The sequence below is a fragment of the Rhinolophus ferrumequinum genome, chromosome 18, assembly GCF_004115265.2.
Source record: "Rhinolophus ferrumequinum isolate MPI-CBG mRhiFer1 chromosome 18, mRhiFer1_v1.p, whole genome shotgun sequence".
Lineage (NCBI taxonomy): Eukaryota > Metazoa > Chordata > Mammalia > Chiroptera > Rhinolophidae > Rhinolophus > Rhinolophus ferrumequinum.
The window spans coordinates 50,847,165-50,868,359 of NC_046301.1; the positions used below are offsets into that span (position 1 = coordinate 50,847,165).

Genomic DNA, 21,195 nt, shown 5'->3' on the forward strand with positions numbered 1-21,195 from the left:
CTTTGCACACCCTGCAGAACTCAAAAGGGCACAGCCAATCTGAGTTTTCTGCTCCAGGAAGGGTCCTCCTCTCCTCAAGTGGGACCCAGACCATGGAATCTCCAGCGGGGGTGGGGGGGGCAGGAATGGTGAGCGTCCCACCCCCAAGCTCTCTCCTGCTCGCTAAGTTCCCTGAGGCTTTGTCCAGTGAGGAGCTGTTGTGGGTGAAGGCCTGTAGCCAGAGGGTCCAGTTTTCCTCTCTATTAGGTAGCCCTCTGCTGTGAGCCTGGAGGTGCACTGCAGGTCAAAGGTTTCGCCCCCAAATCTGTCCCTCCTGCTTCATTAAACACAGGCTTTAGCTGGACCCAGGGGGAATCAGGATGGTGGTGCTCATTCATTCTACCTGGGCCGCCCCTCCCGACCAGAGCAGATGCAAGGGGGCCACAAGCCCACTGTGCTGGGATTCTGCTTCCCCTCCCCAATTGGGGCCCCTTGTGGGGAGGTTAAGGTCTCAGCAAGGGCATCTGTTTCCAGGAAACCACTTGAATGGAATTCCAAGCATGAAGCTAATCCCATCCTGGGGCGCCATCCTGGCCAAGCCTTCACAAGGAAGCCAGGTAGAGCTGAGAGCTCAGGCCTTAGGGATGCCTGTCTTAGCATGTCACCTTGGGCCCTGTGAGCATTGGTGTCCTTGTCACAATGTCAGGGCATCAACTAGGTTTACTCAGTTGAAAAATGCTGGGGGCACAGGCTTACAGGACCCACCATGGATCCGGAAGAAGCCCAAGCACAAAAGGAATGAGGTAGGAATTGGGGTGTCCTGGGCAGGGGACACAGCTTCTACTACCCCACGGTGGGGAGGGGGTTGGTAGGTTGCACAGTCACTGGTGAGCTATCTCCAGGGGGAATTGAAGTGCTGGGTCACTTCAAAGCCCACTTGTGCTTGGAGAGGCCTGGATGCCCAGGGCACAACTTGTGCACAGCCAGCCATTCTTACAGGAAAGACAGGCTTCCAGCGTCCTCACCAACTGCTTTGCCTGCTGTCGCAACACAGCGGACTCCTTGCCACCTCCAGGCCTTTGCACTTACTGAGCCCTCTGCCTGGACTGCTCTCCACAGGCCGTCACTGGGGTGGCCTCCGTACTGGTGGTGAACCACACATCTGTTCTATTCGTGTTACTTGGTTGGTTTTCTGTTCCCCACCAGACAGGCTGAGAGGGCAGGAACCGCATCTGTCTGTCCCCAGGAGGGCTTCAGTCGGTCTTTGTGCGACCCAGAAAAGGACATGATGGCCAGTGAACATCCTTCCGCCTGTGCACCACACGGGACAGCAATGCTGAGCCCCAGGTCTGGTGGTGGGCCGGGTTTGATCTAGACACTGCCAGAATTCCCTCAGTAAATACAAACGTTCAGTACATTACCGAACAGGATCAAGAAGGAATCCAGGTTTCCAACAAAACAGCACCCATGGGTTAGCTAACTTTGGTGGCTGAAAAAAAAAAATCACACTTTAGGATTTGCTTTTCTATTAGGTTGGTGCAAAAGTGGTTGCGGTTTAAAAGGTTAAAAATAATTGCAAAAATCGCAGTTTCTTTTGCACCAACCCAATATGAAGGAGGTACTTTTCCCTGAATTAAAATCATTTATATGAACTTGGCTTATTTCTCTACTGGGCTGCTGTTTTCTTTTAAGCTTGTGTGAGACAAAAGCCTGAAAAACATCCCCCAGTGTATGTAACAAATTTTTTTTCCAGGGCACTCTTTGATGTCTTTGTTTTGAGAGATCAGGCTAAACTTTTTTAAATGTTTGCCTGGTAGATTTCATTAATCTGGCGGTTTCTGGTGGAAACTCCTAGTTGCTCCAAATATTCCTTCTTCAGTAATAGAATCTCCATATCTACATTCCACTCAGAAAATGTTTCCCAGAGTGGTCATGTGATAGTGATATGTGCCGTTTTCAGAAAACAGCCATCCAGCTGGAATATAGCCACAACGGCCAGTTCTCCAGCAGCCATCTTTGGCCATGAAGCCACACACAAGCAACAAGGTAGAAGGAGCTTTGGTTCCTGACCCTGTTACCTGATTAGAAGGGGAGGGAAAAGGAAACCAGTCCTCAGGCTCGAACTGGTGTCCTGGAGGTGGACCCTGAAGGCTGTGCCTGGGCCAGCTGAGCTATAGATTTTTTCTGTGTAAAATGGTGATTTAATTCTGGAGGTGGAGGTTGAGAGGGGTGACGATACACCACCAGGAATGTGGAAATCCAGGGTTCTACAGAGGCCTACCGGGCACCCCGTCCTTACCTTGGAGCCTGGGAACTAGTTGGGGAGGCCCTGCTCCCACCAGCTGAAGGGTGGGGTCAATCCCGTTATTGAGGGAGCTTGAACTGAGCCGGCGCAGCTCTCTAACCTCTACCTGTTCATCCACCCACGCTGCCATCTGCTCATCTCATGAGTTTGCCCACAGACCCTTCTACCGTGTAACCACCTGGCAATTCCCCACAAACCCTTAGAGCAGCTGGAGGTGAGGACCACTGAACTGAGCTCTGTCTCCAGAGGGAATTCAAGTGCTAGGAACACCGAGAGCAAAGGCTGGAAGTAGGAGGAAATGGACCTTTCCATGTGGGGTCTTTAAAGTGGGATAGCACTTGGGTTGCTGACACCACTGGTTGGGGCTCACCATGCCAGCCCAGGGGTGACAGCAGGAATCCAGTGGAGCCCTCCCACTGCCTCAGGTACTGAGGTTCCTGGACATGTCCATGTGTCAGGTGTCACCTGGACAGGGCTTGGAGCCCTGGAGGAAAGGAGCTGCCCCTCTGACCTCTGCCCTTGGCTTCTGAGTCAGGACCATCAGGCAAGGGCAGGTGCCAAGGCAAGAGAAGTGGGACCCCAGGAGACCCACCCTAAGTCCTGAAACCCAGAGAGACTGAGGATCATGGGATCTCACAGTGACCACCAGTGGCAATAAAGGTTTACCTTCCCTGAGGATACGGTACAAGTTCAAGGGTGGACGCCCAGCAGGTGGTGCTAGAGCTGAAGTAGCTCTCAACCTCTCACCCCTGACGCATGCTGTCTCCAGGGAGTACTGGGGGTGCCCAGGCAGCAGGCACCCAACATTCCTGCCCATTCTGCTCAGATTGCTGTTCCAGGATTGCCCTGCCTCTCCCCACATTTACTGGGGGGGGGGGTCTTTCCAACTTATATCCTGGGGTCCTGCCTGCCCCTCTCCCTAAGTTAAGGTGTGACTCCTCCCCACCCTGCTCTGTGCCCCCGTCCGTGCTTCCCACCAGTCACGGGAGATGGTCCCCACCAGCTCCCAACTCAGCATCCTCTCGTGTCCTGGAATTCCAGAACATACTGAATCTACCCATGTCTCCCCACCCTATTAGTTCCATTATTAGGTCCATTAGGTCCCTCATTTGTTCCAAACTGTCCAGTGGCTCCCCCTGTCCCCCAGCACCCTCTGAATAAAATCCACACTCTGACAAGGCTCAAGGTCCCCTAGAGCCCTCCCTGTCCATCTTTCCACCTCAGGGCCCTTCTCCCAGCTCTCTCCAAGCCTGGTTCCTTCTCTAGGTCTCCCCTTATTTCTCCAGAGAGTTCCCCACCAAGAGGCCTCACGTAAGGTCTTCCCCTAGGCCATCACTTGTCATCCATAGGCTACTGAGATGGGTATTCATCTGCTGTCATGAACCTGTGCGCCAGGTGGGTCCACCTGGGTCCTGCTGTGTCTCCAGTGCCTGGCACAGGGCCCTGCACACAGTAGGTGCTCAATGAAGAGGCCCCAGCCCAGGTGTCAGTCTGCGCCCTGGAGCCCCCCTCCACAATAGGGTAGGGGGCAAAGGGGGCTGGCACAGGACGATACCTCCCTCCTAGCCCTCCCAGGGAGACAAGGCAGGTTTGAGGGCACCAGCATCAATGTACATATATTTGCGTCCCTTTGCTTGGCTTTTCGGGAAGGGACAGCCGCCAGGGATTTCCCCCTTCCCCAGCTGGTTTCCCGGAGGGTGCCGCACAGCGGAGCCTGGAAAAATGGTGCAGGTAGAAGAACTTGGGGTTCTCCCCACCCTCTTGGTGTGGGTGGAGGGCACAAGCTAGTGGGCAAGAGACACCTGTGTGACAGTTGTGGTGTCACAGACCCAGGGGAGGGGCAGGCCTGCCCTGATCATCTATGTAGAGAGAAGACAGTCCCGCGGGACATGTGGGTAGGACTGGGGGACGCTGGACCCAGCTGGGGTGGCGCATGTAGGCCACAGGGGGCCACCAGAGGGCGGCAGCGCCCTAACGTTCCGAACCCACCTGGTCTTATACCCTGCCCGTTACAGAAGAGGGAACCCAGCTTTGCAGGGTGAGCCAGGACTCCATCCAAAGGTCAGAGCCTCCAGAGGTCAAAAATTCTCCATGTCCCCCAGCGAAGGGCCTTAAATAGACATTGTCCCCCGGCCAAGGTTCCTTGTTGGCATGACCCCAAGGTAAGGGACTTCCCCTGTCGGTTTCATCTCTTCATTTGTGTGAAAGGACATTCCAGACACCACCTCCCCAGATAGTCGTGGGTCCCCATTTATCCGGGTTCATGACCACTGACAACCCCTACCGGTGACCTCCATTGTACATCACGCCCAGTACAAGCAGACGCTCAGCGCGTTTGACAAGGAACCAACGGAGGGAATGACGAGACGAATGAAAAGGCCCTTACTCTGTTCTAGGTTTGTATTATGCGGGTTCGATTTATTCCTCTGAGGCAGGGGCTTTATCCCCATTTACAGATGGGGAAAGTGAGGCCCAGAGAAAAGCAAAGACTTCCTCCAGTACTTATGTAGTCAGGATTTGAACCCCACGCCCTCCCACTCGGCTTAACCTAAGGTTGGGGTTTGGTGATACACTCCCACTAGGCTCTAGAAAAAGAGTTTCCAGGTGCCGGTTGGGGAAGGGGTTTAAGCTGCACAAGTTTTCCTTATGGGACCCCTCAACCTTGAAAGTGAATTCTAGTCTTTTAGGAGAGTGAGTGTCCCATAGCTCAAAGGTACTACAGCACAGCGGGGATTTCAATGCCGAAGCCACTGCTCCCAGCTGTGTGGCCTGGGGCGAATGACAAGCAATCTCTGTGCCTCAGTTTCCCTACCTGTCAACGGGAGACATTGACAGCTGGTGGTCAGGGGGGAGTGCCATATGAAGAAAGGAGGGTGTTTGGAAGACTCCCACACCCGAGAGCCACCCACGTAACCCGGCTCAAGGAGGAAAGAGTGAGTCCTGCCCGCCCCCAAGTCTGAGGGCGGAGTTTCCCTGACCCCGCAGCCTAATAAATCCGCAGCCCGCGCGGGTGCAGGCCGCTGCTTTGAGCCCCACCGAGACCTCCAGCTGTAAGAGCTGAGCGCGGCTCCCAGGGAGAGAGACAGGGGCTGGGGGGCCGACACCCGGCTGCACGGGGCAGCTGCACCAAGAGAGAGGCGAGGTGGACAGACAGGCCGACGGCGGAGGCCGCCGCGTAGACGGAGAGGAGGGACGAACAGGGCAGACGGCCACAGCGAGGGCTGCTGGGGACCGAAAGAGACAGGCGTGCGCCTCGCTGAGGAGGCCGAGCATCCTCCACCTCCGCGCAGCCCTACCTCCTCGGCCACCGCCAGCCTTCGTTGCCAGGGAGCGCTGGGTGGCCGGGGTCGCGCTTGGCCTCTGTACCTGCTCTTCATGGCCGCCGTCGGGGCGGAGATGCGGGCCACCTTCGGAGCCTGGGACTATGCGGTTTTCGCGCTCATGCTTCTCGTGTCCACAGGCATCGGGCTGTGGGTGGGGCTGGCGCGGGGTGGGCAGCGCAGCGCGGAGGACTTCTTCACGGGGGGCCGGAACCTGGCTGCCCTGCCGGTTGGCCTCTCGCTGTCCGCCAGCTTCATGTCCGCTGTGCAGGTGCTGGGCGTGCCCGCAGAGGCCTATCGCTACGGCCTCAAGTTCCTCTGGATGTGCCTGGGCCAGTTGCTCAACTCCCTGCTGACCGCCACTTTCTACCTGCCAATATTCTACCGCCTGGGCCTCACCAGCACCTACCAGGTACCCGGCAGAGGCCGGTGGCCGAACCTGCCTGGCTGGGAACGTAGGGATGCGGTGGGGGTACCCCTGGGGCTTTGAACTGCTGTGCAGGGGGACACAGGTGGGCTCCTCCCCCTCCCCCAGGCAGGCAAGTGGAGAGGGTTCTAGGAAGAAGCCCCAGGCAGTGGGGCGAAGGACAGGAAGGAGGAAGAGGAGCTAGCGTCCTGGTTCTCTTGGGTGGAAGCCCGCACGGGGCGGGGCCACACTCGGCCAGGTGTGCACTCGCGTGCGGAAAGGCACACATCTGTGCCTCACATGCCTAGGTGTGCAGACACCCGAGTGCTCGCCAGATGGGGGCTCGGGTTTCCAAACCCGATGTCCCGGCTTCCTCATACCTTCAGCGAAGGACGAGCCACTGCTCAGGTTTCCCAAATGTCCCACCTGGCTAATAACAGGACCTCCTTCCAGGACCCTGGGTAAAGTGATTAAAATTGTGACCCATAGACGGCTAATAACAGTTGGACACAGGCCAATCAAACAAGAATGAGGAGGGACGTGTGCAAATTTGACGGCTCAGTCCTCCTGGGCACATGCCATGGGCACAGGCACGGGATGGCCCGTGTGCACAAGATGTATGCAGACAGATCAGAGTGTGTGCGTTTGGCGGAGGCCTCCGCGAGAGAGAGTGCGGAGAGCGAAGTTGGCCTCCCGAGGGAGGGCAGAAGCCAAGATGGTACGTGAAAGAACCCAGAGGCCTCGAGCCCCTGGGTAGGACCTGTCCAGGTGACCACCAGCCTTCGGCTCCTCCTTGCAGTACCTGGAGCTGCGTTTCAGCCGGGCTGTGAGGCTCTGCGGGACCGTGCAGTACTTGGTGGCCACAGTGAGTGGCCTTGGCCCTGCCTTCCCCACCCTCCCCCGCAGGGTCCTGCCTTCATAGGCCCTGCCCACAGCCCTCCCGGATTCTTCCCGCCCTTGCCCCGTGGGTCCCGCCCCCATCCTGCAGTGCATTACCCAGGCCCCGCCCACAACCCCTATGGCCCCCGTCCATCTACTCTAGTCACCTACCCCAACACCCTCCTTCCCCCATCTCCAGATCCCCTCCTCGCCCAGACACTATCAGCACTACCCGACTTCCACCAACATCTGCCTCACCTGACCCCCTCCCCCCTCCCCACTGCAGGTGCTGTACACTGGCATCGTGATCTACGCCCCTGCGCTCATCCTGAACCAAGGTTTGACTCTGGGAGATCAGGGCAGCGTGACTGGGAGGGTCAAAGGCTTACGGGCTGGAGGAGGGGGCAGGGGCGACTCCGGGAGCTACACGGAAGGGAAGATTCCTCCAGGAGAGAGGAGGGCCAAAGACACTGGAGACCAAGTTTGCACCTCACCCTGAGCCTAATGGGGAGTCTCTTTGCACAGTGAGTGGGCTGGATATCTGGGCGTCGCTCCTATCCACCGGAGCCATCTGCACCTTTTACACCACTGTGGTGAGTGACCCCTCCCCCTATGGGGGGGCTCCACGCCTGCTGGGTAGGGGCAGTCCAGAACTTTCTGAAGCAGTTCTGGAAGTCCTCTTTCTTGAGTGTCTTTAGTTGCGCTGCCGTGGCTGTCTCGATGTCCTGAATCATTTTGACTTTGGGGAAGAGCCAGAAGTCACAAGGTGCCAGATCTGGTGAATAAGGTGGATGAGGACACACTGTAATGTTTTAATTTTACAGACACTGCTGTACACCAGAAACGATGTGTGACATGGAGCGTTGCCATAATGGAGAGTGATTTACAGCACATTTTAAAACACATCTTCTTTCCACTGCAGTTCACAGCCAACTGACTGCACCGAACAAGTTGAAACTTGTCACACTCTGTTACTAAGGTTTGATGTGCCGCTTCCCGTATTGAAGATCCCTGCCTTACCATTGGATGGCACTCGGCAGCAGCATTCACTGTGTTTCGATCACAACAGAAATGTTCTGTGGCACACATCGCTTCTGGTACACGGCAATTTCTGTGAAATAAAAACATTGTGGTGTGTCCTCATCCACCTTATTCCCTGGATCTAGCACCCTGTGACTTCTGGCTCTTCCCCAAAGTCAAAATGACGATGAAAGATAAATGTTTTGAATTGATTCAGGACATCAAGGCAGCCACGACAGCACAACTAAAGACACTCAAGAAAAAGGACTTCCAGAACTGTTTCAGAAAATGGCAAAAATGATGGGATGTGTGTTTGAAGTGAAGGGGAGTATTTTGAGGGGGATTAATAGCAATGTGTCTTTACTGCAATAAATTTTTAAAATTTAAATAATCACCATATTTATTGATCACACCTTGTATATGACAGGTGCTATTCCAAATATTTTTCTCATATTAATTAATTTAATGATCACAAAATCACTGTAAGGGGGTATACAGTTATTAACCCATTTTACAGATGAGGAAACAGAGGCAAAGATGAGCACTGGTCCCAGGCATTGCTGGAGGCCAGGCCTGCTTGGCCCCAGCCAGGTCCCCCGTCTGACGCCTCTCCACCCTCAGGTCCCCATCTGACCCTCCCCTCTCTGTCACATCCTGCAGGGTGGCATGAAAGCTGTGATCTGGACCGATGTGTTCCAGGTCGTGGTGATGCTGGCTGGCTTCTGGGTTGTCCTGGCCCGTGGGATCATGATTGTAGGTGGGCCCAGGCAGGTGCTCCAGCTTGCTCAGAACCACTCCCGGATCAACTTGATGGAGTGAGTGAAAATGTAGATACTGCAAAATGATGGAGAAGGTAGCCCTCTGCCCTTGGAGAAGCCAGCCAATGCCTCCTGTTCTAGGAAGCCCTCCCAGCTCCCCTCCCCAGACTCCCCACAGACAGAACCCTGGTTCCCCCTCTCTGTATTCCCCTACCCTCCATTCTTCCATCTGACCTAGACCTCTGCCCCATCCCACCTCCCAGCCCAGAATGGGAACTGAAGGCTCTCTGAGGTCCCAGCTGGATAAAGAAAGAATGGTTTTGGAATGCATACATGGATGACTCAGTAAACAAATAAATGAAATTTCAATCTGGCCAACTCCTACTCATACTTCAAAACCCATCCCAAATGTCCTCTAAGGCCTATAATTTCCAGAATGCCCTTTGGGGCCCTTGGGAGGGTAAAGTCATTGGTGGCATCCCCACATGGCTGACTTTCCCTGCCTCATCCAGCTTTGATCTGGACCCACGGAGTCGTTACACATTCTGGACTTTTGTGGTGGGTGGCACGATAGTGTGGCTCTCAATGTATGGTGTGAATCAAGCACAGGTGCAGCGTTATGTGGCCTGCCGCACGGAGAAGCAAGCCAAACTGTGAGTGTTTGGGGGGCAGGGTGGGGGCCTCTGGGATGTACTGCCCCCTCTCCCCAGCCTGAGGCTGTGCCTCCCTGCAGGGCCCTGCTCATCAACCAGCTGGGCCTCTTCCTGATTGTGTTCAGCGCTGCTGGCTGTGGTATCGTCATGTTCACACTCTATATGGACTGCGACCCCCTCCTCAAAGGGCGTATCTCTGCCCCAGACCAGGTGAGTCTTGTCCAGGCTCCTGTGCCACCCCCACCCCCACCTCCACTCCCATTCTGAACTCTCTTGTGGATAAATCTCTGGGACGAGGGCGGAAGAGCTTTCCTAGCAGAGAGAACAGCCTGTGCAAAGGCCAAGAGGAAGGAAAGAGCTTGGATCAGAGAAGCTCCGGGAGTAGTGGGGAAGATGAGGCTGAGAGGCACTAAGGAGCCATAGAGGGTGTGAGCGGGAGAGGGGCACATTCAGATCTAGAGTCAGAGATTCCCAGAAGGGTGTCAAGGAGGAGAGAGGACCATGGTCCAGCACGATGTCATGGAGTTCGTGTTAATGACCAGCCCCCGTGTTCCAAGTGCCTATACTATGCCTCATGCTGTTCCCTTCACAAGCAATTTCCCATCAAATCCTTCAACAAGTGATGAGGCCGAGGCTGTCATGGTGCCCAACCGAGGCTGGAGGGGGCAGGAAGCATTGCCTGAGGGGTGCAGGCAAGTCAGGGGCAGCGCCAGGACCTATACCCAGGGCACACGCCGTGGCTGGAGCTCTAGCCCTCCAGCCACAGGGTTCAGAGTTGACAGAGGCTGCAAGGCTCTCGAATCTGCCGTCCTCCCCTGGGGTCAGATCCTGACTGCCTGACTGTGCAGCCTGAGGCAGGGCTGCACCTCCTGGCCTCAGCGTCCTGTCAGTAAAGTGGGGGTGACTCAGGATGCTGCCTCCCTGAGAACCCAGGGCTCTGTACATGGGGAGGGGCAGACAATCCCAGGGGCATGCAGTCCCTCAACAAACACGTTACACTAAGTGCCATTGTGAACCCGGTCTGCGATGGGTGCTGAGAATGCACAGGGCGAGGACACCCAGAAGCCCCAGCCTCAGGGTGCTGCTGTCCTGGAGGCTGACCCCTGACTCCCCCCAGTACATGCCCCTGCTCGTGCTGGACATCTTCGCGGACATGCCTGGAGTCCCTGGGCTCTTTCTGGCCTGTGCCTACAGTGGCACCCTCAGGTGAGCGCCCTGCTGGCTCTCCCCGCCATGTCCTACCCTCAGGGCCTCCTGTCCCTTCCGCCCACCCCCTTGAGGGATAGAAAGCTCTGAACACGTCCACCATTTGCAGTTGCTGCTCCGTCCCCACAGGGCAGTTCAGGTAGGCTCTAGCAGAGAGCACATCCTGGCCACAAAGACCCCAACTGTGTGGAGTCTCCCCTTTTCAGCACCTGGCAGAGCCACCCCTGACTCCCATCTCTCCCTTCCTTTTGTCAAAGTAACGTTTATTGAGTACCTACTGTGTGGCAGGTGCTGCTGTTCTAAATCCTGGGGAACAGCCATGACCAAGCAGTCCCCCACTCCTGCCCTCAGGGCCCTCACGTTCTGGTAGTTTCAAATCTTCCGTGACTTCTGGCCACAGCCCTGCTCCTGCAAGTGACCAGGGTCCCATGTGGCAATTCTCTGCCCCCCATTATTGCCCTGTAATGAGACCTTGTGTCATTTGTTTCCTTGGTTGTGGTTCCCTGCTGCTGTGGGGGTATCTCAGGTCTGTGGACTGGGGGTGAGGGGTAGACATCTCCTCCACTCTTGGGGGTCTATCATCCATGCCTCTGCCCTTGGGTTGGGTGGGGTCTTGGCAGGGAAGACAGTGTTGGCAGCTCGGCCCCCCCCCCCCCCGCAGGTGGGCCCCAGCAGGGGTATGGCCAGTCTCTGGATGTGGCCTGACCATACTCCCTGCCCTTCTCATGTCCCCCAGCACTGCGTCCACCAGCATCAATGCCATGGCTGCCGTGACTGTGGAGGACCTCATCAAACCACGGCTGCCCAGCCTGTCGTCCCGGAGACTCATAATCATCTCCAAGGGGCTCTGTGAGTTGGGGGAGCCCTGGTAGGGGGGCCAGAGTGGCCTCTCCCCGCTGACAGTGCCACCTTCATCCCTACAGCGCTCATCTATGGCTCCGCCTGTCTTATCGTGGCGGCTCTGTCCTCGCTGCTGGGGGGCGGTGTCCTCCAGGTGAGCCCCCATCCGCGACCGTGCCCCGATTTTCCCAACAGGTGGGGTATCATCCGTCTTGCACTGACGTTAGAAAGGGTCCTACACTCGGTGGCAAAACTGGGTTCCGTTTGCCACCGGAGGCCGTAGGCTTCCTGCAGTCACGTGGGTGGAGGTGTGGGGAGGTGGGAGTCGGGAGGCGGTGGCCTGGGGGCAGGAAGGGCCTCGCCCTGGTGTGGAGGTTGGATCGCATCTGTCGAGAGAGAATGGGCGTCTTTGCCTCCACCCCAGGAGAGAGACAGAAACAGAGCGTCCCCACGCCTTTAGGGAAACTGAGGCACAGAGGCGTCTCAAGGCCTGCAGTGGGATTTCTCAGGTCTTGTTTTCCCAGCGGGTAAACTGAGGCCCAGAAAGGTGGAGCTGTTCTGCCCTCAACCACACCATCATCCTCTCCCCCAGGGCTCCTTTACCGTCATGGGTGTCCTCAGCGGCCCCCTCCTCGGAGCTTTCACTCTGGGAATGTTCCTCCCTGCCTGCAACACGTGGGTAAGTGGGGGCAGGCGGGCCGAGGGGCTGGGAGGCGGGGCCCGACGCCTCAGTCCGCTGACGCTGGCCCCACCCAAGGGCGTCTTCTCCGGGATCGCGGCTGGCTTGGCGCTCTCGCTGTGGGTGGCGGTGGGCTCCACTCTGTACCCGCCCAGCGCGCAGTCCATGGGGGTCCTGCCGTCCTCGGCCGCCGGCTGTGCGGAGTCCTCAGCCAACGCCTCTGGCCTCCTGGGCCCGCTCTTTGCTACCAACGCCTCCAGCGAGGCTCCCAGGTGAGCCGGGGAGGCGTGGCCTGAGAGGGAGTAGTCAGGAAGGGACCCTCAAACTGAATCCCGAAAGAGAAGGGGGAGCTGGGCTGGCTTGGGACGAGGTGAGGGAAAGGGATTCCCAGAGGAGGGATCGGAAAGTGCAAAGGCCTTGAGGCCAAGTTCGATTTAGTACAATTGACTATGTGAGGTTGGGTGGATTTAACCTCACATAGTGGACGGAGAAAGGATAGGAGGTGAGGTCCAGCCAGTGGAATTTCGTCTGATTTTTTTTATTGAGATATAATTTACAGACCATACAATTAGCCATTTAAAAATGAGTTTTAGTATATTTTCAAGGTTAGACAACCATCACCACTATCAACTCAACATTTTCATCACCTCCAAAAAGAAAGACAGAAAGAAAAAAAAAGCCCTATTCCTATTAGCAATCACTCCCACTTCTCCCCCAGCCCCTGGCAACCAGTAATGCACTTTCTGTCACTGCGGATTTTCCTGTTCTGGACATTTCATATAAATGGAATGATATAATATGTGACCTTGTGTGTCTGGCCACTCTCACTCAGTATGATGTTTTCAATGTCCATCAACATTGTAGCAGGTGTCAGTGCTTCATTCCTCTTTATGACTGAGTAATATTCCCTTGTGTGGATGGACCACATTTTGTTTGTCCATTCATCAGTTGATGGCCATTTGGGTTGTTTCTGCCTTTTGGTGATTGTGAATAGTGCTGCTGTGAACAAGTTTTGGTGTGGACATATGTTTTCATTTTTCTTGGTCTATACCTAGGGGAGTAGAATTGCTGGGTGATATGATTCTATGTTTAACTTCTTGAGGAACCACCAGACTGTTTTCCACAGCCACTGCGCCATGTTATATTCCCGCAGGCAATGGAGGAGAGTTATCTCCACATCTGCCCCAACAGTTGTCATTTTCCTTTTTTCTTTTTTTTTCAATTCTAGCCATCCTAGTGGATGTGAGCTCATTGTGGTTTTGATTTGTGGTTTGCTAATGACTAATGATGTTGAGCACCTTTTCATGCGCTTGTTGGCCATTTGTATCTCTTTGGAGAAATGTCTATTTGAATTCTTTGCCCATTTAAATACTGGGGTATTTGTCTTTTTTATTGTTGAGTTGTAATTTACATGTTCTTAATATCTTTATATATTCTGGATACTAGATTCTTATTAGATGTGTGATTTGGAAATATTTTCTCCCATTCTGTGGCTTGTCTTTTCATTCTCTTGATAGTGTCCTTTGATACACAAAAGATTTTAATTTTGATGAAGTGCAACTTCTCTGTTTTCTTTGGTTGCTTGTGCTTTTGGTGTCATCTCCAAGAAATGATTGCCAAATCCAAGGTCATAAAGATTCACACCTATGTTTTCTTCTAAGAGTTTAATTTGGTTTGATTCTGAGGGCAGTAGGGAGCCATGGAGGGTAACAAGCAGTGGCAGGATGTGATCTGAATTACATTTAAGTAATGCTCCCTCTGGTTGTGTGTGGAGAATGCCTGGGGGTAAAAGTGGGATAGATAGCAGGACAGGAATATTGGCTACACCACACATCTGGGTGAGTAATAAGGAAAGACTGGACTAGGCGGTGGCAGTGGAGATGGGAGGAAGTGAATGGATTAGGAGTGCTTTTTAGACTCACGTTCTCCTCTCCCACCCCCAGAATGGACCCTGGCCGACCCAGCTTGGCTGACAGCTTCTACGCCATTTCCTATCTTTATTATGGTGCCCTGGGCACACTGAGCACCATTCTATGCGGAGCCCTTGTCAGCTACCTGACGGGTAAGCAGGGTGTGAGAGGCCACCCTGTACAGTACTCTGTCTCCCGGACCCACCAGGCAGGGAGAGGAGGGAGGACACCCCCATTGGCCAAGTGGCTACTGCATGCTGGACACATCTGCACCCTTTATGCTGTGTCTCCCTCAGGACAACCGTGCACCTTGCAGGGCTTGTCCTATTTTGCAAAGGCAGAAGAAACTGAAGCACTCTCTCCCCCAAGGTTATTAAGTCCTTGCTAGAGAATGTGGGGTGGGGCCACCAGACGCTCTTCCTGGTGCTGAAATATCTTCTAATCAGGACCTTGGCCACTCCAATTCCGCAGGGAATTCTGAACCCCATGAAGAAGTGGAAAGACATCAAAATAAATCAATAGTGATAACAGTACCTGTTCCTGCTTCCTGAGTCTAGATTTTACATTCACCAGGCCTTTATTGAGTCCATCTCTGTGCCGAGCTCTATTCTAGACTCTGGGCACATATCAATGAACAGAACCACATGCTAGACCCTGTCAGCAATCCACTGATATAGAGATAAAAAAAATCTGAAGCCCAGAGATAGGCAGAGGCTTGTCAGGATCTCACCGTGGGTCACCATCGCATCTGGAGTTGGCACCCATCAGAGCTCTCCCTTCCCCTCACAGGGCCTGGTCTCCAGTTCCCACCACCCCTCACTAAATGACCCCAACTCTCTCTGCCCCTTAGGCCCCACCAAGCGCAATGCACTGATTCCTGGACTGCTGTGGTGGGACCTCACGCAGCAGACAGCATCGGTGACCCCCAAGGAAGTGGCCACCCTGGGTGACAGCTTGGTGAAGGTCAGTCTCAGAGCTCGGCTCACACAAGGGGAGGAGGGTGGTGAAGTCACTTGAGGTGCTCTGGGCATGGCCATAACTCAGGAGAAGAACGTGGTGAGTCACAGTCTTTCTTCTCTACTTCTCGTTACCTCCTGTGGAAGACTCATTTGGGAGCTGATGTGTGGTCAACACGTTTTATTATCCCCTTTAACAAAGACTAAGCAGAATGTCATACTTTTCATTGTTATTGCATTTGTTTTTATACTTACTTGCAATGTATGGCAGGTGAAACTAGTTTGCCTTTAAGGTATTGATATAAAGTCTCTCCTGAAAATAAAGTTACTTAATGCAAAAGTGAATCAGCTTAGAGAAAATCTTAAGTAAGAAACCTGACTGGGTTGACTGACTTCAGCGAAAACCACTAGTTGCTACGTAAATACTTTGAGTTTGGGAAACACTGTCCCTGGGGGTCTGATTCAGACCTGCCCCTGTCTTGGATTCCCTGTTTTATTTCCTCGTTTATTAAGCACTCACTGTATACCCAGCCCTTCTCTGGGCTGGGGCCGAGCCCGCTGTCCAGCAGAAGCAGATAAAAGCTAAACTGAGAAATGAGTAGGACGTTGGCAGGGGTTAATGTTAGGAATACAATCAAATAGGATACCATGGTGGGGTGGCCTTCTGGAAGAGGGGACATTGATAGAGCCCGGAATGAGGAGAAGGAGGCAGCCATAGAGAGATCCGGAGGAAAAGCTTTCTCAGTGGAGGGTACAGCAGGTGCAAAGGACCTGAGGCTTGAAGGCAAGGGCTAGGGAGGGAAATGATTTGGCTAAAATGTTTTAAAGCTTCCTCCAGCGGCTGTGGGGAAATACTTTTTTCTTAAAGTGGAACAGTCAGAGAACCAGAGAGAGGAGGGAGGCAGGCATGCATGTGAGAATTGATGGCCTGGATTGCAAATGACATGGGCATGGAGAAGAGAAGTGGATGGAGGTTTTGGAGGCAGAGGGGACAGGACTGGCTGATGCACTGGACAAGGGATATTGTGCAACCCTGCCCAGGTTCCAGACTCCCAGGCCCTCAATTTCCCCATCTAGGAGATGAACCGAAATGGGGTCTCTGAAGAGATCTTTCTTTTCTCCTCCCCCCAGGGGGCTGAGGAACTGTCCCTCAGAGCCAAGAGGCCTCCTGACTTCCTGCCCACCGATGACGACCATCTGCTCTTCCTGCGGCAGAAGGAGGTAAATGAAGCCAGCTCTGGCTCCTGGACCACCGGCCGTGGACATGAGGATGGTCATGATCTGCAGGAAACTGACCTCTGAGCTAGCCTGGGACTGACCGCCTGGGATGGAACCTCAGGGTGGGCCAATCCCAGGCCATGGGCCAATCCCAGGCCAAGGAGCAATGGCCTTGGGCTCTGATTGGCTGGATGGCATCATATGCAAATGAGCTCAGGACTACCCATCCACCCTATGAAAAGAGGCAAAGCCACACCTCCAGGAGGTCATTTTATCCAGCACCCTGCTTCCAGGCAGAACCTAGTCTTAGATACTGCACCCCTACCTGCTGCCTGCTGCCCCAAAATGAAGCCAGGTTTTTCTTTACTTAAAATAGAAAGGTGTCAGAGTTCTCTCTGGACAACATGGGAAACTGTCAGGTCCAACATTAGGGTCTGAGAAAGATCCCAGCTCTTTCCTGGGAGGTCTCTTGACCTTAGCAAGGATTTTGGAGGTCCACAGACCGAGCTCCCTTCACTCCATTTCACAGGTGGGGAAATAAGGCCTGGAGAGGGCCAAGAACTTGGCCAAGGTCACAGAGCTAACCAAAGACGCATCAAGAGTTGGACACCAGCTCTCCCTCCTCACCCCCTACCTGTTCTCCTCCCTTTGGATGTTACATGGCCTCTGGAGGAGGAGGCAAGGAAGAAGGAGAAATAACGTTTCAGCTTTCCCTCGTGCCTAGTCACTTTCCCCATCACATCTATTAAAGACTATGAACCCACTTTACAGAGGAAAAAAATTGAGGCTCAGCGAGGTTGCCTGACGTCACCCAGTGAGTCTGGTCGGGTAGGGACAGGCCTGGGTGCTGCATGATGCGGGGGCGCCATTGCTGACACATTACTGGTATACAGGATCCCATCAGCCCAGCGAATGCATGTCCCTGGAATGTTCCTGGCACTTGGCTGGAGACTTTATCCACATACATCAAGTAAATGGACTCTGAGGTTTAATGTCTTGAGCTCTCTGAAAAATCATTCTGGTCTGAGATCTCTCAAATCTGAGTGCAAATCTCTGTCTCTTGCCTCAAGCCTGTGAGTGAATAAACCTGAGTATTTAAAGCATCAGAATGAGGTGATCACTCCCCCATTAGGGGGCGTTGTACTGCCCTCCTGGACGTGCAGCTTCTCTCCCCTCCTGACTCCCTCCTGAAGCACCCACTCCTTGCTGCCCGTTTTGTCTGGACCCTGCCAGCCCCAGCAATGTCCATGCACCAGCCCCTGGGGTTTCTGTGACCCTGAGAGCAGGTTGCACTCACCTTTGTCCATATACCTGCCATGGCTCCCATGGCCCCCTGCTCACCTGGCAGTCGGGGTCCCTGTACTGGGTTCAATAGAATCCTCCCCCAAAATTCATGTCCACCTAGAACCTCAGAATGTGAACTCATTTGAAAATAGGGTCTTGGCGGTGTACTTAGTTAACTTACGAGAGGGTCATCCTGGATTAGGATGGACACTGAATCCAATGACTATGTTCTTCTTACAAGAAAAGGAGGAAGGCCGGCCTGGTGGCCCAAGTGGTTGGAGCTCCATGCTCATAACTCGGAGCTCACCGGTTGGAATCCCACATTGGCCAGTGGGCTGCGCCCTCTACAGCTAAGATTGTGAACAACAGCTCTCCCTGGAGCTGGGCTGCGGTGAGCAGCCGGAGGTTGGCATGGGCTGCCATGAGCGGCCAGTGTGAGTGGCTGGCAGCCAGCAAGAGCGCTGTGAGCAGCCGACAGAGGACTGGCGGCGACCGGCTGCCTCAGCCAGGGGGAGCGCAAGGCTCACAATACCAGCATGGGCCAGGGAGCTGTGTCCTACACAACTAGACTGAGAAACAATGACTTGAACTGGAGTGGGGAAGAAGCGGGGGGCGGGGAGAAAAAAGGAGGAGAGAACCAGAGATGTAAACATATAGGGAGAAAGCCATATGGACATGGAGGCAGAGAGTGGAGCGATGTGGCCACAAACCACGGGATGCCTGGGGCCCCCAGAAGCTGGAAGAGGCAAGGAAGTATCCTCCCCTCGAGCCTTCAGAGGGAGCATGGCACTGGCGTCAGTGTCATGAAATCAAACACCTTGATTTCGGGTTTTTGGACTCTAGAACTGTAAGAGAATAATTTTTTTGTTTTGTTTTAAGCTATGGCAGTGACAGGAAACTAACACAATAGTCTTTCCTTATCTGCAGTTTCACTTTCCAATGTTTCAGTTACCCTGTGGTCTGAAAACATTCCATGGAAAATTCCAGATATGAACAATTCATACGTTTTAAATTGCACACTGGGGTAGTTCTGGGTAGTGTCATGAAATCCCTGGCCAACCAATTTGGATGCCTTTTATTTCTTTTTCATGCCTAATTGCTTTGGCTGGAACTTCCAATACTACGTTGATAAAATTGAAAAAAGCAGATATCTTTGATCTTAGACCTCAACTCACTAGATGCCAGTAGCACCGCCCCCCCCACCAGTCATGACAATAAAAAATGTCTCCAGACATTTCCCAATGTCCCCTGGGGGAAAAACTGCCCCTGGGTGAGAACCACTGGCCTTTGCCTATACAAGAACCACACTGTCTTGACTCCCATAGCTTTATAGTAAGACCTCTCAGCTTTTGGGAGTCTGAACTTTTGAATGACGATGCCTGAACCTGGCCCAAGGAAATGGGTTGGTGTGTAGAGGGAACACATTGGGGTTCAGAAAAGCCAAGGGATGGAGGTTAAAAAAAAAAAAAAAGGATAATCCATGTGTCCATCTTGAAGGCCTGGAATATAGGACATGTGATTTTCAGGGGACAGAAAACCAGGCTGGTGATAAAAAGATCATGGAGGTGGGGGCCGCCCAGGACTCTAAGCAACAGGGAGAAAAAGCAGGTTGCCCAGTGATATTTATAGTTATGTCTCACTTAGATTAAAAAAAAAATAAAATAAAAAGAGTTAATGTCAGTATTTGTCTGCCTTGGCATTGCTGACATTTTGGGCTGAATAATCCTCTGTGGTGGGGGCTGTCCTGTGGATTGCAGGGTGTTAAGCAGCATCCCTTGCCTCCACCTGCTAGAGGCCAGTAGCACTCTCCCCTTCCCCACAGTTATGACAACCAAAGATGTCTCCAGTGTCAGGGGTGGGGGGCAGAGTCATCCCCAGTTGAGCACCACTATTCTATGAATCAAGAGTAGATGATATATGCAGGGTTTCCTTTTCCATCGTATTATTTCATTCTTAAAGTGATTCATTTTTATAATCAGAAGAGAAGAACATTTTGAAATGGTTGACATTTATTGAGCATATACTATGTGCCAGGTGGTTTATTCATATTAGAAGTGTTGATGTTTATTGAGCAGTGACTCTAGCAAGCACTTTTTTTTGTAATTATTTTGATTTATTTTTTAATTAATATACATTTTTAGAGCAGTTTTAGGGTTACAGAAAGATGGAGCTGAAAGTTCAGGGAGCTCCCATAGACCCCTCTCCCCCACCCTCCAGTTTCCCTTATCATTAATATATTTCATTAGTATGATACATTTGTTACAATTGATGAGTGAATGTGGATACATTATTATTAACTAAAGTCCACAGTTTACATTAGGATTCTGTTGTACATTCTGTGGGTTTTGACAAATGTATAATGTCATGTCTCCAACATTACAGTATCATACAGAATAGTTTTACTGCCCTAACAATCCCCTGGGTTCCACCTATATTGATTGTGCCTTCAACCTCTAAATCAGTTCTATTTGTTTTGTTTGCTTGTTTTCTATTGATTTTCTGGTCTCAATTCTGTTTCTCATTGCACTGGCCAACACTTTAATATGAAGCATTGACTATTAGCTATGACTGTGGGCATCCGGCCCCATTCTGGAATATGTATGTTATCTCTTGTTTCACCATCCAACACAATGCCGACAGTTCCTTTCTAAACCACAGTCTTTGATCTGATTTCTTCCTATTCCCCATTTACTAAGAACTTTTTTAAAAAATCGAAAGTGGTTGCTGAATGTTATTGGATGTTTTTCCAGCATGGTGAGATGATCATTTGATATTTTTCTCCTTTTATATCTTCACTGAGGAAAGGTTTTCTGATGCTAAACTTTCCTTGCCTCCTTGGACTAAAACCCTGCATGCCCCTGGTATGGTGTCCTTTAAAACGCAGCTGAATTCTATTTGTTGATATTTTATTTAGCATTTTTGCAAGCGCCCAGGCTCCTGACCCCTTCCAGGCATATCCTGACCCTGCAGCTGAGCTGATTCCCACATGGCATGGGGGAGGGTCTGCTCAGAATGTCTGCATGAGCTCAACCAGGTGACTTCAGCTCAGCAGCTCTCCCTCCCTCCTCCCAGGATTGCTCGTCCTCCAGGTGACTCTGGGGGCCTACCCTGCACCCTGGGCAGCATCCTCACCTGGTTCCACTCACCCTCTATACCCCATTCTCCAATCTTGTTGACTCAGTCTCCTACATGGGGGCGGGGCCGGCCACACAGCTCCCCCTCAAACTCCCGCCTCCCTCACCCCCCACCCTGGGCCCTCAGCTTGTCCTGTCTCTCCTGCTGATCTTGGCATCCGAAGCTGAAATCAAGACAGAGGCCACAAATTCTCGTTTATTCTGATACTGCTGAAGAGTTGTCAAGGAGCCAGGTTGAGCAGAAGACAGGATCTCGCAGGAAGCAGGTAAGTTCCCATTGGTACCGCCCACCTTCCTCCTCCCCAGCTTCACAGCTTGGGTCAGCTTCAGGCTCAGCTGGCTCTAGGCGCACCTGGGGGCACAGCAGTGCAAGGATGAAGGATCCACCTTACATCCTGTCCTCCTTACGGCCAGGTATCAGACCGGGGCTGGGATCTGGGGTCCCCCTAAACCAGTAGCTTCTCAGGAGGCAGCTCACCTCACACCACCCCATCCACCAGTATAGAATCCTGCTGAAACGCTGTGCAACCTGCCGCCAGTCACTGCCCTTCTCTGCATCACACACATCGCTTTCTCCAATCCTGACCTAGCAAGAAGTCATGCAAAGAGTAGGTCAAACTCATGGTTGCCCCAGCAATGCAGAGCCCC

At 53.0% G+C, this 21,195-nt stretch overlaps 1 protein-coding gene across 5 annotated transcripts; it reads left to right on the forward strand.

Moving 5' to 3' along the window:
• The first annotated feature begins 132 nt into the window (after positions 1-132).
• Positions 133-17,235, forward strand: SLC5A5 (solute carrier family 5 member 5). 5 transcript variants are annotated; one of them, XM_033135128.1, is made up of 17 exons: positions 133-782; positions 5,876-6,016; positions 6,810-6,875; positions 7,176-7,227; positions 7,415-7,482; positions 8,570-8,724; positions 9,180-9,320; positions 9,401-9,530; positions 10,438-10,526; positions 11,263-11,375; positions 11,450-11,520; positions 11,959-12,045; positions 12,124-12,317; positions 13,989-14,107; positions 14,806-14,918; positions 16,043-16,132; positions 16,659-17,235. In XM_033135128.1, exons 1-17 carry the CDS (start codon positions 360-362, stop codon positions 16,668-16,670), a joined length of 2,064 nt encoding a protein of 687 aa, XP_032991019.1. In that variant the 5' UTR covers positions 133-359; the 3' UTR covers positions 16,671-17,235. The 5 variants fall into 5 exon arrangements, with proteins under 5 accessions (XP_032991019.1, XP_032991022.1, XP_032991017.1 ...); XM_033135131.1 differs by having other exon boundaries at positions 133-596; positions 686-782; positions 16,043-17,235; XM_033135126.1 differs by having other exon boundaries at positions 16,043-17,235.
• Positions 17,236-21,195: the final 3,960 nt, after the last annotated feature.